Source organism: Scyliorhinus torazame, chromosome 8 (assembly GCF_047496885.1).
Source record: "Scyliorhinus torazame isolate Kashiwa2021f chromosome 8, sScyTor2.1, whole genome shotgun sequence".
Lineage (NCBI taxonomy): Eukaryota > Metazoa > Chordata > Chondrichthyes > Carcharhiniformes > Scyliorhinidae > Scyliorhinus > Scyliorhinus torazame.
Genome location: NC_092714.1, coordinates 163,174,221 through 163,191,500, shown reverse-complemented (window position 1 = coordinate 163,191,500; position 17,280 = coordinate 163,174,221). Strand labels below are relative to the sequence as shown.

At 52.0% G+C, this 17,280-nt stretch overlaps 1 protein-coding gene and 1 long non-coding RNA gene across 2 annotated transcripts in view; one reads left to right on the top strand and one right to left on the bottom strand.

Moving 5' to 3' along the window:
• Window positions 1–17,059, bottom strand: part of LOC140428791 (uncharacterized) — a 168,346-nt gene extending 151,287 nt beyond the window's left edge. Inside the window, exons 1-2 of the mRNA XM_072515479.1 lie at window positions 16,401–17,059; window positions 290–411 (exon numbers count right to left, since the gene is read on the bottom strand). Of these exons, the coding sequence (XP_072371580.1) occupies window positions 290–411; window positions 16,401–16,565 (287 nt within the window). The 5' untranslated portion in view covers window positions 16,566–17,059. The remainder of the gene's footprint in view (window positions 1–289; window positions 412–16,400) is intronic.
• LOC140428236 (uncharacterized) lies at window positions 2,715–11,091 on the top strand. The gene is made up of 2 exons (XR_011948737.1): window positions 2,715–3,255; window positions 10,593–11,091. It is a non-coding gene; the product is annotated as an uncharacterized lncRNA (long non-coding RNA).
• Window positions 17,060–17,280: the final 221 nt, after the last annotated feature.

Here is a 17,280-nt window from a genome sequence, read left to right as displayed (position 1 = left end):
GGGCCATTGATCCAATAAAACACGAGGGTTGCCATTTAAAATGTAAATAGAAACACTGTTCACTGCATGCTTGCCCAAAGCATTTATTAGAGCCAGGTTCAACTTTTTCAATGTGTTGAGGATGATAGCACCAGGACACAGGTCATTGGACATCGATGAAGATGCAATTGCACCTTCACCGCCATCTTTGCAAAGCCTCCTTTAAAAATATGATAAATGTATTAAATACGTATATATTTCTAATGCCCAGTCCAGTTATCTTTCGATTCAGTTTTCTCACTGACCTTACCTATTAAGAAGATTTACATCTTCATTCAGAAGTTTTGACTTTTGCTCATTTGTATATTTTGCAGCAATTGCACTGATCATTGTTTCAGAAATCGTGCTTTCTTTCCGAATGCCATTTTTCCACTGCAAAACACAGGGGTTACACCATTCAAGTTCAAATTAAATAAGGATCATAAGAAAAAGAGAAAATTATTACAACTAAAGTTACGCTAATACCATTCAGTATTAAATCTCACTTAAACGTCTGGGATCTTGAAAATCTGCAATGCGACAAATATCATATGTGTGGGGTTCGGCAGTAGGTTTCCTCCATTGCCTACATCACCGGGGACCCTGTACACAGTCACATGTCATAAAGTCCCATTACGGTAGCCAGGCTGGGAAAGATATGTACTAGCCTCCTCCAAACATATTGATATTTTCAACAAAGATCCCTTATCCTAAATTGAATGGGTAACTGTCACATGGTTAGTTATCAAAAAACCCAACAAGCTTTTACAGGTTGCAACTCACCATAAAAAGACAATGAGGGAGAAAAGAGGTAGAAAAATTGTTCCCCTGCAGAACAATAGGGAGACAGTAATTCTCCCTAACAGTGGTTAGCACTGCTGCCTCACAGCTGCAGGGACCTGGGTTCAATTCCGGCATCGGTTAACTGTCTGTGTGGAGTCCGCACATTCTACCCGTGTCTGCATGTGTTTTCTCCGGGTGCTCCGGTTTCCTCCCAGTCCAAAGATCTGCGGATTAGGTGAATTGACCATGCTAAATTGCCCCTTAGTGTCCAAAAGATTAGGTTGGATTAAAGGGATAGGGTGGAGGTATGGGCTTAAGTAGGGTGCTCTTTCCAAGGGCCGGAGCAGACTCAATGGGCCGAATGGTCTCCTTCTGCACTGTAGGGATTTTATCGTGCTAAGATTTTTTCACAAAATGATCACATTTCACAGTGAAGGATGGTTTATTCACATCTGTAGAACCTTTGAAACACTTATCCCTTAGACCAATTCATCATCGCCTCCCCAGACTTTTGCTAAAGTTTTATTTTCACATTTCAAAGGAATTCCTGTGTAAAAGCTATCAAGAATTACCAATGCATTGCACAGCAGAAGTAGTTTTTCCTGATTTACGTTGTGAAGACACTTCATAACTTTGGTCCTTTCCATCGGAACGCTTCATATTCTTTATTCTAATTGCCCAATGTATAGGTGACTCTTTTTTTGTAGGAACGTAGGAACAATGTTAGGCCATTCAGCCACTCAAACTTGTTCCACCATTTAGTTAGATCATGGCTGATCTGAACTTTAAGTTCATTTACCTGCCTTATCACTATATCTCTTTATATGTTTATCTAGCAAGTTGATCATCACAATTTAGTTGATCCAGCATCCATAATCTTTAACAGAGAGATCCAGATCTCTTATACACTTTGGCCAAAAAGAAAGTTTCCTGTTTTCAACGACTAAGCTCCAATTTTAGTTTGGGATTCGCTAAGGAGAGGAATAAATTGACCCAGATTTTGCTGCTACAATAATGACAATTGCTTGTGCCATTATTGTGTAAATCATCCAGCATTTTGGGGTAATGAAGAGATAGCCCATGGATAGTGAATCACTCCAAGTTGCTGGACTATTTCTCCTCACTCTCCCAAAACTTTCAAGAGGGAATACACAGGGTAGATAAAATTATTGTGGTGGATGATATGGGGTGGATGTTGGGCTAACTAACCAATGGGTTTCAGGTGGTGAAAACTTGAAAGACAGCTGGCAACGTGTGGGGTGGGCCCAGCAATTTTACTAGTGCTGGGATAGGTGTGTGGTCTGCATCCCATGGGCAAATTGATACCCTTAAGAGGGCAATTAATTTTTGTATCGTCTGCAAACTTCTTGATCATTCCTCCAAAGTTTATGTCCAAATCGTTTGCATATATCACAAAATTCAGGGGCCTATTACTGGGTCCGGTGGAACCCCACTGAAACTGCATTCCAGTGGCAAAAACACCTATCAACAATCACACTTTGGCGTGCTTTTACGGCCACATTGAGCCACTGAGGATCCGCACGGGCCGGTTAGATCGCAGGATATGCCCAAATCTCTTCATTTGCGAGATGGAAGCCCGATCTAACGGCCTCCTATGGTCTAACCGTCTCCCCAGAGATAGGTCATGGTGGGGATGATGGGGGGTACGAGTCCCAGCCGTTGACTTGTTAGGGGGGTGGGTGGTCAGAGGGACCAGTGTTCACTTCCCCTCGTGACCTGTGGACGTCTTCTTATGACACTGGAAAGCGATCTTCCTCGTGACGCTGCCCAAAATGAGAGCTGCCTCCCCCCAGGTGGCATTTGCGACTCTTTGGCTGGTCCTCCGACCCCCTTGGTGGGAGCAGAATGTCCTGTCTCGCATTCACGTATCCAGCAACTGGCCAGGTTGGCGTCCCTGAAACGTGGTTTCCGTGTTGTCATGGTCGCCAGCTGAGTGGAGTTTGTTCAACGTTTGTGTAGCTCCCCCTTGTCGACAGGGAGCTGCCAGGCGCGGTCAAGGCGAATCAGTTGGCAGGACAGCTAGCTCCGGCATGGAGCCTGTGGCTGATAATTTCCGGCACTAAGTGCAGTTAAATATCGGCAGTGGTCTCGCCGGCCTGGTCGTCGGGAAGCACCCTATCAACAATCACACTACAGCAATTAGAACCTCCCCTGTTAAATTGCGACCTTTGTTTCCTGCCACTGAAATGATTTTGTATCTTGCTTACTCCGTACCTGGACTGGGACAAATGTCCTTGCAGGGAGATTTACATGCAGGGACAGCACAGGAATTCGACCGTTTTAAAAGCTGTACATTTAAATGCAAGGGGTATAACAAATAAAGCTGATTAACTGCAGCATTGTTGATCAAAGGATGAATTTTGCTGTGAGGAAGGTGAGATCTGCACTCGATGCTGCTTTGGACTGCAAGAAGATCGGTGAGGGAGGAACAAGGTAATCCTTTCATTTTCTACCTTTCCTCAGAATGAACAGTGGAGACCTGGTGAGTATTTCTACTGTCGGTAATATACTTTAAACTAGAGGAACTAAAAGTAATGTGGGTAATTTAAAGTTAAGTCATGACGGCAACTCAACCATGTGGTGTGATGGGGGAAGTTAGGGGCACTTCCAATGTCCAGGGTGACCACATATAAAGATAGAGGATAAAGAGTACACAGGCAGAAAGTGACCACTAGACAGAGAAAAAGCACGAGGACGTTAATGCAGGACTGGATCCATGTCCCTCGCTACCAGGTTTTCCACTTTGGACACTGTTGGGAGAGGTGGTTTCACAGGGAATGCAGCAAGAGCCATGTCTGTGGCACCACAAGTGGCTCCGATGCACAGGAGGGAAGGAAAAAGTGTGATAACTTGACCACAAAAAGGTTGTCGAAAAAGCGTGACAAGTTAATCTTCTTTAATATATAAAGATAACAAAGTTTACAATAGAGAATGAACTCAAAAGTAAGAGCAGCTAATTAAACCTCAGAATATCAGTAACAGCATTTACTGATGACACAGCAATGGATTTAAATAAAAATGCATAATAATAACACTCTGCAACAGAGAACAATAATGATAGGGGATTTAGATATGAGTTTAGGATAGTGTGTTGCCTCTCTCGTGCCAGGAGCAAGGATGTCAATGAGCAGCTGCAGGACATTCTGAAAGTGGAGGGCAAACAGCCAGAGGTAGTAGTCCATTTCAGTTCCAATGACATAGGTAAGAAGAGAGAATTAGGAAATAAATTTAAAAACAGGACTGAAAAGGCAGTAAGAATAGGAATAGGAGACCAGACCTGGATTCCTGGGGTGTTGGAACTGATTCTGGGTAAGAAGGGACCTGTACAAGCTACACAGATTATACCTCAGAAGGACCAGGACCTTTTGGAAGTATTTGCTTGCTCTGTTTTTTAGGATTAAACTAGAGTGGCGTGGAATGAAGATTTGAGGGGGAAATGAGAAGGAAATAAAGATAAAGATAAAAATGAAAGTCAGAAAAGTAGAAAGCAAAAGTGGAAGGTACAAGGGCTATCAGCAAATAGGGTACAAAAAAACTATGGCTAAAAATGTTAAAAAGAGAATTCTATAGACACTGGGCATGAGTCTCCGACAACCAATGCCGAAATCGGGAAAGGTGATTGGGCGGGAATCGGTCGTGAGGCCAAATTGTGGGCTGTGCCAGGCGCTTGATAGAATGTCATGCTCCGGTGCCTCGACAGCACGTTATACAATAAATGCCGTCTGCATATCATTAGCAGATCTGAACCGGTGTTCTCTGGGGCCTCCGCGATGCTCCACCTCTGCCGGGAGGAATTACAGTCGGTGTGTTTCACTTGTGGTTTCAAAAATCGGTAAACAGGTGCCGTTGCTGATAAGAGAGAGAAGAGGAAGGATGTGTTGAGGCATGACCGTGGACTGTTAGACCTGCCATTGGCAGGGCTGGCTGCGGGGGTGGGGAGGCAGAGGTTTGGGAGGGGGCTATGCCAGGCCCAGTGGGGTGCAGCAGTGGGGGGGTGGGGGGGGGGCTGATAAGGGAGTGACCAGGGAATGGGCCTTGGGATCGGGGTGACCCACTTCGGGATCGGGGCGTTCAGCCACGGGCCGCCATTGCTGCAGCCTGCAAGGCAGCCATCTTGCTGCACAACCGACTGACCACCTACCATGGGCCATAGTTGTGCAGAGTGATACCAGCCGTATGGGTGGACCCATCCCACAACCCCCGCACTCCACCCCAACCTCCAACTCAACAACCCCGCACCCCAGCCACCCGCCTCCACCCCACCACAGCAACCCCCCCCCCTCCCACCACGCCAACGACAACACCCCACCCCCCCCAACCAGGCGTCACCTGCCTTTGGGACACCCAAAGGCAATGTCCTGCAGGAGGGCTCCGGATGTGGGCTGTGGAGTGTACGGCTGGCACGGGTAGCACCACAGGACCCCTGCAGGAGGGACAGTTGCCAGTTCCAGAGGCGTGCACAGTACTGGGCACCGAAGGGGCCAGGGGTGCAGAGGGCAGAGTGTCAGGAGGAATGGCAGGGTGTGTGGATGGGGGAGGCGGGGGAGTGAGGGAGACATGCGGGGGCAGCGTGTGCAGTGCAGACCGGGGCCACTGTGTAGCCCTGCTTGGCCACGGGGGTACGCACCATGCTAACATGTCTGACTGTCTCTCCCTGCAGACAGTGGCTATCGGAATCCAACCGGGGATGGTAGCCTTTATGCTGCCAACTGAAGCCCTGGAGGACACTCTGGGGCTGGGCGAGTGAGCAGGAGCTACTTAATGAAGAGGACCATGGAGCAACGGAGCCTGCCCTGAGAACAAGAGGCAGCCGGTGAGGATGGAGAGTCGTCAGCCCAGCAGGCCGAGGAGGAGGTTGGAAGGAGACACCGCATGAGGCCTCATATGTACTGGCAGCGTCTGTCCTTCACGGACCTGCCACACCGGGCATGCCATCAAAGACTCCAGCTGAGCAGACCGACAGTACGATATATCTGCCAGATCATGGTGCACCTGGCACCGTGGGGGCATGGTGGAGGTCACCCGCTACCGGTGGCCGTCAAGGTGACGGTCACCCTGTATTTACGCCACGGGGTTCTTCTAGTGGGGACCTGGTCAGGGATCGCACAGACCTCGGTGCATAGATGCATTTGTGCCATTCGGAGGCTCTGTATGCCCATTGGCATAATAAATCAAATTCAATGGGCCAAGTCCACCAGGATGCCCGTGCAGCGGGGTTCGCCATCATTACCGAGATGCCCCAGGTCCAGGGCGTCATCGATGGGATGCATGTCCCCCTACGAGCACCGACCCATGGCGGGCTGGTCTTCATAAACAGTAAGGGGTCCCACTCAATGAAGGTGCAGCTGGTGTGTGACCATGAGATGAAAATCATGCATGTCTGCACCTGATACCTGGGCAGTGTGCAGGATGCCTTCATCCTGGCATACTCGATGGTTCCTGACCTCTTCAAGGTGCACCCCCGGCTGAGCCGTTTGCTCCTGGGCGACAGGGGCTGTTCACTGCAGTTGTGGCTGATGATGCCTATCCGGAGGACACAGACTGGCGTGGGGACCTGCTACAATGACGTCCATGCCATGATCAAGGGTGTGCTTCGGCATCCTGAAAATGCAGTTCAAGTGCCTGGACTGCTCTGGAGGGGTCCTCCAGTATTGCACTGCGAGGGTCTCCCACATCGTGGTGGCCTGCTGCATCCTCCAAAGCATCATGCAGCAGAGGGGCGACATACTGGAGGAGGAGGATGAACGGCAAGTTCGACAAGGATGATGCAGGGCAGGGCGAGAATGGGCAGGCCATGCCTGCACAACATGTGTGCCTAAGCTCGTGCACACAAAACGCTCTAATAGCCTCCAGGGGCCTGGTCAGCGGCAAGGAGATCCCATACCATCCCCACAGCCCCCTAGGCCGACCACCTCCTCCCATGAACAGCATCCCTGTGCCACCCTCTGTTCCTCCTGCACTCCTTGCACTTCTCTCCGTGATTCGTACCTGCCTCACTGCAGATTGCGGACGCTGGGTTGGCAGTTACAGCGGGTCTGGTCCTGGGATGGAGGATAATGACAACCCGCTATGCGATGAGCTCTGGTGCTCTGCACCGTTTGACAAAGTCTTACTCCTGCCCACGGTAACTCTCTCCACTGACCACCTGGGTGATCCCTGCAAGTGAGCTGGCTGTCCCATCACACGGTCTCACCAAACTGTTGGGTTGACAGGGGTGGGGGTGGGTACCAGAGTGGTGAGCGGTGGCTGAACTGGAGTCCCTGCCCCAAACCACCCCCAACATTTGCTCATCTCTCAGCCCAGCTATTTCTCACACTCTTCTGTCAGAGCACCGAGGCAGGTTGAAATGTGACCAGATGTTTATTGTGAAACAGTGAACATATATGCACATGTTTGTACCCTAGCCCCTATCGCTATACTATATCTTGCACTGTGCACAATTGCCCCTTGTGGGCCCTAACACTACGCCTAGGTGATAAAAGCAAATTACTGCGGATGCTGGAATCTGAACCATAAACAGAAAACACTGGACAATCTCAGCAGGTCTTACAGCATCTGTGGAGAGAAAAGGCAGCTAACATTTCAAGTATGGATGATTCTTTGTCATACCTGCTGAGATTCTCCCATTTTTGCTGTACCAGCTGGATCCCCAGGCGGTTCATCAAGAGTGGAGGGGAGGCGGCCTGATGCAGATCCCGCCTTGTGTCCTGCATCCCTTTCGGTGGCCATCTTCTGAGATGACCGGGCCTGTATGGGTCCCGCTGCCGCTCGGGTGTCCCAGTTGGTGTGGCGCTGCCCTGTTCTGTCCGCTGCTCATCAAATGCGCCAGGGACAGGAAGGGGTGTGGAATCCTAGGAGTTGTGGTGTTCCGGCACTACCCCTGCTGGGGTCGCCAGCCCATCACCTCCTCCTCCCTCAAGGTGCCCGAATGCTTCAAGACTACTCCTTGGGATTGGGGTTAAAGTGGAGCTAGCCCCTAAGGCTCCCCCGCCACCTGGCTGCCCACTCCCGTCTCGACCTGGATCTCGATGCTCGTGGCCATGGAGCACAGGGACTGTATCACCTCCCTCTGGGACTGTACCACATCACCCAGTGACTATATCACATCCCTCTGGGTCTGTGACACATCAGCCAATGCTGGGTAACATCCCTCTATGCCTGGCTCAGACCTGGGAAATGTCACCAACGCCCTCCGCCATGACCCGCTGTGACTAGGCCATGCTCAGAAACGCCACTTCAATATCCAGGTGGCACAAGGCTGCCTGTGATTGTGCAGCCCTGTCCTGAACCTCGGCCACCGCCCGTACAAAGTGCCCCGGCCTTGGACATCCTGAATGATGGCCGATATTATCACCGCCAAGGCCTCCATTGCGGACTCCACCTGTGCGGTGTCAGCCTGAAGGACACGCATGGTTGGCACCGCCTCATGCCCCTGCAGGCGGTTTGACTATTCCAACAACACCTGCAGGTGCTGGATGGTTGCTGATAATCCCTCATGCAGCCCCTGGCTCTGCAACTGCATCTCCACTACCGATAGGTCCGCCCTTTCCAGAAGCCCGAATTCAGCCCGGACGGCAGCTTGTCCCTGGGGTTGGACCGCCCTCTGACTGTCCGCCCCCTTGTGTGTCCCTACCTCCACATGTACTGCAGCACGTGTGTGGTGCGCACCAGATAGTGCTCCAGTAGCCTCTTCGGTGAAGTGCCTGCTGTGATCTGCATATCTGTATGTATGTAAAGGGTTAATAGTAACAACAGCTAGATAACCACTAATGGCATCATGAGACAGGGTATAAAAACTAGACTCAGTGTGAGTTCCCACCTCTTCGTGTCTGAAGTGTCTTGTGATCAGAGGTAGAAAGAGATAGTGCGCAGGTGTAGTTAGTCATTGATGTATTTATATTTAATCTAGTTCATCTAATCTATTCGTTTAGTTATTGGAGAGTGAACAAATTCATAGTTAATTTGTTATCGTTACTCGATAAATATTATTTCCTTTACTTGGAGACGTCGAGTGTTTCTGAACAAAATACAAACAACCATTCTGGCAGAAAGCAAATGAGTAACAAGATATTACACAAGGTAATATAACAGTGCCCAACTGAGGTGAGTGTCTCTGGGATGGTGGAGGATGTTGGAGACAGCGGTGTCAGGAAGGGGCAGATGTTGCACAAGTGGCTAGCACTGTGGCTTCACAGCACCAGGGTCACAGGTTCGATTCCCCGCTGGGTCACTGTCTGTGCGGAGTCTGCACGTTCTCCCTGTGTCTGCGTGGGTTTTCTCCGGGTGCTCCGGTTTCCTCCCACAGTCCAAAGACGTGCAGGTTAGGTGGATTGGCCATGATAAATTGCCCTTAGTGTCCAAAAAGGTTAGATGGGGTTATTGGGTTACGGGGATAGGGTGGAAGTGAAGGCTCAAGTGGGTCGATGGGCCAAATGGTCTCCTTCTGCACTGTATGTTCTATGTTCTATGAAGTCAGTGTCCTCGGAGTGGTGCTCCGGGGTGTCCCGGACTGCAGTTCAAGGGCTCCCTTCACTGTGTCCTCTTCCTCGCTGCTATATGCCTGGGGTTGAATTGGGGTTGGGCTCGGGGGCGAGGGACACCAGAAGGGCCCGTCTCATCACCAGATGGTCCTGCAAGAGACAATACATGATGCAGGATGGGATTGCAGGTTGGGGCGATGGTGTAGGAGTGTGAGGGTGGTGTGTAGCTGGTGTGGGGTTGATGGGTGTTGGTATGGGTGCTGGCATGTGGTGCAGGGTGGGGTTCACGTTCACTGCCGGAGGGTGGGGTCCTTTCGCCCTCTGGGTGGGGATGGGGAGGGGTTACGGGTGTGTGGGAAGGGGCTCGGTGCCAGGTGCACTGTGATGTCTACTCAGCCTGGCTGCCCTAAACAGGTTGTGCAATATTTTGCAGCACTGCTGTCTGGTCCTGGTGGTGGTGCCCACGGCATCTGCCACCTGCGCCCAGGCTAGGTGTATGGTGGCAGGTGGCAGCCTCCATCCCACCTTGGGGTACAGGGTAGCCCACTTTCTCTATGGCATCCAGTAGGCTCTCCAGCTCTGCGTCGGCAAACCAGGCTGCCACTCTCCGTGCTGCCATCTTGTTGGCTGGGATCGATGTGTGTGGGAAGTGAAGTGAAAATATGCAACTGCAGCTTGTCAGCCACCCGAGTGTCAATCCTTACTTCGGCATGTCTAACACCGTTTCTCAGTGGATCATTTCTCAATGATTGTGTTCCATGTGGTGTTGTTGCTAGCTCACTAATGGTTGCTGATAATCCCTCATGCAGCCCCTGGCTGGTTAATGGTTGTTCAATTGCTCCGAGAGCGGCACGGTTATTTCTGTCATAGAAGTCTGCCGATTCTGTATGGTGTCAACTCATAGGGTGGGATTCTCCATCGGCGGGATCCTCCGCTTATTCCTGCAGCGCACTCACGTTCACAGATTCCCCGACGGTGTGTGGGTAGTCACAATGGGAAACCCCGCTGCCGACGGGGGCGCGGCCGCACCAGGAAATGGGTCTGCCAGGATGGAGAATTCCACCCGCCCAGTCCAGGTAACGTTACTTGCAAGTGTCTGGGGTACAGGGTCTGGAGTCTGACGACCGGGGACCACCGGTGCGGCCGGTGGGGGGGGGGGGGGGGGACAAGGCGTGGCAGATGGCAGGGGAAGTGGTGTGGTGCGGTGGGAGGAGGGGTGGAGGAATGGGGGGTCCCGGAGTGTAAGACACTACTGGTTGTCAGTCTCACACCCTCTCCAATTCCTTACAGATATTATGGGATGGATGATATCTTGGATCCGAGGAGGCTGCCCTCGTGGACAGACGCCAGAGAAGGCGCCGGCCGTAGCATCAACAGAGGCTCGAAGCGGCCCATGTGCAGGGCCCCACACCACATCCTGAGGACTTGGCCGCCCCCATTATGCCAGGGAAGGATCCAGAGGGGGAGGTTGGCAATGGCCCAAGGTGTACAAGTGTCGCTGGTCTTTGGAACAGATGACGGGCAGTGTGTGCTGCAGTGGCTCCGCCTCACCAAGAAAACAGTGCGGCACCGGTGCCATGTCCTTGCGGACTTGGCATCATGCGGAGGAGGAGGATACCCATTCCCGGTGGCGTCAAGGTCACCGCAGTCCTGAATTTCTATGCCCCAGGATCATTCCAGGGCTCGAAGACTTTTGTGTCTTGCTGATTGCTAACCAATGTTCTACAAACTTTTATTCTGTGCAATAATCTTAGATGTGACACCTGATTAAATGCCTTTTGAAATTCAAGTACCTGTACACATCTATTTTCCCCCTTTATCCACCCTGCTTAAATTAGTTGAATATGATTTCCATTTCATAAAATCATGTTGACTTTGCCTGACTGTTCACTTGGTGTTTACCTGTGGCAAGGGATAGGTTGGCGCCAAGTGTCCAATTCACAAGGTTAAACCTGGCGTACTGATGCCTTTTCAGGCATCCTGTGATCACGCCCTGGACCTGGGCATATCGGCAATGGCGGCGGACCCCAGTGCCTGGACATTCTAGTGGGCTTGGTCCACATTAAAATGGATGTATTATGCGGACTGGGCATATAGGGCTCCGTGACAGTGCGGCTGCACTTGTGCACCAAGCTCTGTGAGATCCAGACAAGTCCCCACACACCGTCTGGAAGGATCCGTGGTGTAAATGTTCATGCTGACCGTCACCAGGAGCGAGTGTCTCCCCCATTCTCCCAGGGTACCAGGTGCGCCTAATCTGGCAGGTATGTTGCACTGAACACCTGCTCAGCCGGAGTCTACGACGACATGTCCGGTCCAGCAGTCCTGAATGACAGCCGCTGCCGGTACACGCGAGTCTCATTTGCGCCTCCTCCTTGGCTTGTTGGGAAGCCGGCTCTCCATCCTGGGCGGCTGTCTTCTGTTCCTCTGGGGCAGGCTCCACTGCTGCACGCTCCACTGCTGTAGCTTCCCCCTCCTCGAGCTGCACCAGCGCATGCAACCGCAGGGCATCCCCCAGGGCTGCAGCGACTGGCAGAAAGGCCACGCTGGCTGGTTGAATTCTAATGTCCATTGTCTGCAGGGGGTGAAAGGCCGAAATGTTAGCATGCTGCATACCGCCGTGTCTAACCGGACTACATGGTGCCCACAGTTGACACTGCGGGCTCTGCCCTCGCATGTCCCCTTCTAGCCCCACATTCCCACACCAACACCAGGCCTTTCCCCTTGGTACTCTTTCTCTCCCCCCCCCCCCCCCACCCTTAGCCCTGTTGGTGCCCTGCACCATGTGGGCAACTGACTCTGGCACCAGTTCCTGCTGCCAAGAGTACTGTTGGCTGGCACTACCCGTGGCAGCGGTATGCTCCACGGCCCCACTCCGCCGCCCTCATGTAGGGGCTACTGTGGACGTTGCCCTTGAGTGGGCCGCGTGCTTCACCAGCGGTTGGCGATCGGGTGTGGTGGGGGGCAGAGTTGGTTTGGTGGAGGATGGAAGGTGGGTGGCGGGGTGGAGGCTGGGATGCGGAGTTTGTAGGGTGGAGGGGTTCAGTTGTTAATGCAAACAACAGGGGGGACATGGGGCACCCCTGCCTCGTCCCTCGGTATAGCCGAAAATACTCCGACCTGCGCCAATTCGTAACCACACTCGCCACCGGGGCTCTATATAGGAGCTTAACCCAACTGATAAACCCCTCCCCAAACCTCCGCAACACTTCCCAGAGATACTCCCACTCTACTCGGTCAAAGGCCTTCTCCGCGTCCATAGCTGCCATAGTCCGCCTCTCCCTCCACCGATGTGATCATTATCATATTTAGGAGCCTTCGCACATTGGTATTTAGCTGCCTGCCCTTTACAAATCCCGTCTGGTCCTCGTGAATCACCCCCGGGACACAGTCCTCAATCCTCGTAGCCAACATTTTTGCAAGCAACTTAGCATCTACGTTGAGGAGCGAGATCGGCCTATATGACCCGCATTGCAGTGGGTCCTTATCCCGCTTCATGTTCAAAGAGATCGTCGCCTCCGACATTGTCGGGGGCAGGGTCCCCCCTCCCTTGCCTCATTGAAGGTCCTTACCAGCAACGGGGTTAACAGGTCTACATACTTCCTATAGAACTCCACCGGGAACCCATCCGGTCCCGGGGCCTTCCCTGCCTGCATGCTCCCCAGTCCTTTAACCAGCTTCTCCACCCCAATTGGCACCCCCAAACCAGCCACCTCCTGCTCCTCCACCCTCAGGAACCTCAGTTGGTCCAAGAATCGTCGCATCTCTTTGACCCCCCTGGGGGCTGGGACCTATACAGCTCCTCGTAGGAGGCCTTGAATGCCTCATTCACTTTCACCGCACTCTGCACCGTAGTTCCCCTGCCATCCTTGACTCCACCTATTTCCCTCGATGCCATCCTCTTACGGAGCTGATGTGCCAGCATCCGGCTCGCCTTCTCCCCATACTCATACATCGCCCCCTGTGCCTTCCTCCACTGTGCCTCTGCCTTCCCTGTGGTCAACAGGTCGAACTCCGTGTGGAGACTTTGTCTCTCCCTGAGTAGTCCCTCATCAGGGGCCTCTGTATATCTCCTGTCCACTCTTAAAATCTCCCCCACTAACCTCTCCCTTTCCCTGCCCTCTCTCTTCTCCCTATGAGCCCTGCTGGAGATTAACTCTCCCCTGACCACCGCCTTCAGCGCCTCCCATACTACTCCCACCTGCACCTCCCCGTTGTCGTTGGCCTCCAGATACCTTTTGATGCAACCCGCACCCTCCCACACACTTCCTCGTCTGCCAGCAGTCCCACATCCAACCGCCACAGCGGGCATTGGTCCCTCTCCTCCCCCAGCTCTAGTTCCACCCAGTGCGGGGCGTGGTCTGAAATGGCTATGGCCGAGTACTCCGTTCCCTCCACTTTCGGGATCAATGCCCTGCCCAGAACAAAAAAAATCTATCCGGGAGTAGGCCTTATGTACATGGGAGAAAAAAGAAAATTCTCTGGCCAAAGGCCTGGCAAATCTCCACGGATCTACTCCCCCCATCTGAACCAGAAACCCCCTGAGCACCTTGGCCGCAGCCGGCCTCTTTCCGGTCCTAGATCTGGAGCGATCCAGTGCTGGGTCCAACACCGTGTTGAAATCCCCACCCATTATCAAGCTTCCTACCTCCAAGTCCGGAATACGCCCCAACATCCGTTTCATGAATCCAGCATCGTCCCAATTCGGGGCGTATACATTTACCAATACCACCCCCGTCCCCTGCAACCTACCGCTCACCATCACGTATCGGCCTCCATTGTCCGCTACTATGTTCTTGGCCTCAAACGACACCCGCTTCCCCACCAGTATTGCCACCCCTCTATTCTTCGCATCCAGCCCCGAATGGAACACCTGTCCTACCCATCCCTTCCTTAACCTGACCTGATCTGCCACCTTCAGATGTGTCTCCTGAAGCATGACCACGTCTGCCTTCAGTCCCTTTAAGTGCGCGAACACTTGGGCCCTCTTAACCGGCCCATGTAGGCCTCTCAAATTCCACGTGATCAGCCGGAATGGGAAGCTACCCACCCACCCCCTGCCGACTAGCCATCTCCTATCTTAGGCCAGCCCCGTGCCTGCATCCCCCGCACCCTCCAGTCTCCCAGAAGGGGAACCCCCGCCCCGACCACCTCTTCCATTTTCAGTTCCCCCTCGGCCAGTGCAGCAGCAACCCTATTGTCTCCCAATCTCCCCCTCCCCGCTAGATCCGAATCTAGCTCTTTTGCTCCCCCCATAATACTTCCTTAAGTCAGCTGCCCCCGGCTTCCCCCGCCTTCCCGTTGACCCCCCCCCCCCCGGTGTGGGAATCCCTCCTCCTTGCGCTCCTCTATCCCACCCCCTCCCCAACGTGGGAAAAAGCCCGCGCTTTCCGGAGCCAGCCCCGCCCCCTGTGGCGCAGCTCCTGTTGCGGCCTTATCCCAATTCCCCCATCCCCGAGTCTCACCTCCCTCGAGCACCGACGCCCACATTCCCCACTGTCCCATCCAAAAAAAACTCTTCCCCCATCCCCATCCATCGTCCCATCCATGAAACATTCTTTACCCATATTTACAACCCTGTATACAGTCAACATCTCCCCCACAACCTCAGTTCGAGTCCAATTTTTCCGTTTGGATAAAGGTCCAAGCCTCTTCTGGCATTTCGAAATAGTGGTGTCGGTCCTGATAAGTGACCCACTGTTGCGCTGGCTGCAGCATTCCGAATCTCCCCCTTTTTTTATGCAGCACCGCCTTGGCCCGGTTGAAGCCAGCTCTCCTCTTTGCCACCTCCGCGCTCCAGTCCTGGTAGACTCGGATCACCGCATTCTCCCATCTACTGCTCCGCTCCTTCTTGGCCCATCTCAGAACACTCTGTCCGCGAAGCGGTGGAACCTCGCCACTATCGCCCTTGACGGCTCGCCAGCCTTGGGTCTCCTCGCCAGGACCTGGTGAGCCCCTTATAGCTCCAGGGGGCTCGGAGAGGCCTCCGCACCCATCAGCGAATGGAGCACCATGCTCACATACACCCCGGCATCAGCCCCCTCCACTCCTTCGGGAAGACCCAGAATCCGGAGATTCTTCCTCCTCAACCTGTTCTCCAGGACCTCTAATCTCTCGGCCCACCTCTTGTGCACCGCCTCGTGCGCCTCCATCTTCACCGCCAGGCCCAAGATCTCGTCCTCGTTCTCGTTAGTTTTATCCCTCACCTCTCGGAGCTCTACCGCCTGGGCCTTCTGGGTCTCCTTCAGCCCTTCGATCGCCAACAGCATTGGCGCCAGCACCTCCTTTTTAAGCTCCTCCACGCAGCGCCTGAGAAACTCATGCTGGTCCGGCCCCCATGCTGTTCGATCTCCATCCTCCACCATCTTGTTTTTTCCCCCTCGTATCTGCCGCTGCTCCAAAGCCTCTTTTTCCGCCGCTCCACTGCTAATCCCCACCATACGACGGAAGGGGGACCTTACTTCACCTTCCCACACGTGATTTGATCAAAAAATTTCCGTTGGGGCTCCTCCGGAGAGCCCAAAAGTCCGTTATGGCGGGAGCTGCCGAAATGTGCGGCTTAGCTCCGCATCGCCGCAACTGGAAGTCCTGTGCCCCGATTTTTGAGACCACAAGTGAGCCTCGCTGTTAGCAATTCCTCCCGGCGGAGGCGGAGCATCACAGACGCCCCGGGGATTCCCAAGTCAGGCCCGTTCATGCTGTACGGACAGCGTTTACTGTCCTTGCGGAGTAGAACGCTTTGCCGCCGCTGTCGAGACACCAAAGCATAGCAACCGAGCGCCGGCCACGATTTTGGGCTCACGACCGAATCTCCGCCCAATCGCCATTCTCGATTTTGGTTGTCAAAGAGATTCCAAAAGTCTTGGATAGGTGTATAAATATAGTTATATATAGAAAATGGAGACAAGGAGATGGAGGGCATGGCTGAGAAAATAATTGACTATTTCTACCGTGGAAGACACAAAAGACAATCCATGGCTAAGGAAGAAAATCAGCAGGCAATTTGAATAAACAGACTTTGTAAAGTGCAACATATTACTGCGAAAACTGGATCACTACTAATATTGATGGGCAGGAGTTATCTAACTCACACATTACCTCATCATCTTTTGGTCGATGTTTGCAAGTCAAATCCAAATCACATCTCTTGGAATAGTTGCCCCTCAGTGGGATTTTCTGCTCTTTAGATCCAGCACCATGGCAGATCCCATCCAATATTTGGTTCGTCATGACTAATCTTTTCATGGAGGCACCTGAAGCCATATTTTCTGTCTCACAGACAGAGTGGAGACAGACTCTTTCAATTTTTGGAAATTCATCTTTTGGACTTGAAGGAAGCAATTTTCCATCAACAGTTAGCTGTATTCTTTTCTTAATATCATTCAAATATGTTCCACATTTGTTCTGTCTTTCTTCTGGAGTTACCTTTTCTGCTTTGTCTGTCAGTAGCTGCTCCACTGTTTGTAATTTATTCCGATGATCCTGACATGGTGATTTTTCATCAAATATTGAGTAAAATGTTTGATGTTTAATTCTTCTGTCATCTGTTTTGAAAAAGGAGGAAAATAATGTCAAGTAAACTTTGATCACAAAGTTGTCCAAGATTATGTTCAGTCTAATTGATTTGAAACTTTAAAGCGCAGCTTTTTGAAATGTAAAGTTCAAATATTTAGTGGAAAAATCAAAACTGATCAACACCACACTATTTTTACAACTCTAAAACTATCTCTCTTACTACTGAATACCTAATATGTCAACCGAGCATTTGGCTGATGTGTTTCGCTGTCTAATTTTACTTGTCAATGCTATTGCGATGTGTCTTCGGACATTTTATTACACGACTGATGCAATATCAATATAAATTGAAATGAAATGAAAATCGCTTATTGTCACAAGTAGGCTTCAAATGAAGTGACTGTGAAAAGCCCCTAGTCGCCACATTCCAGCACCTGTTCGGGGAGGCTGGTACGGGAATTGA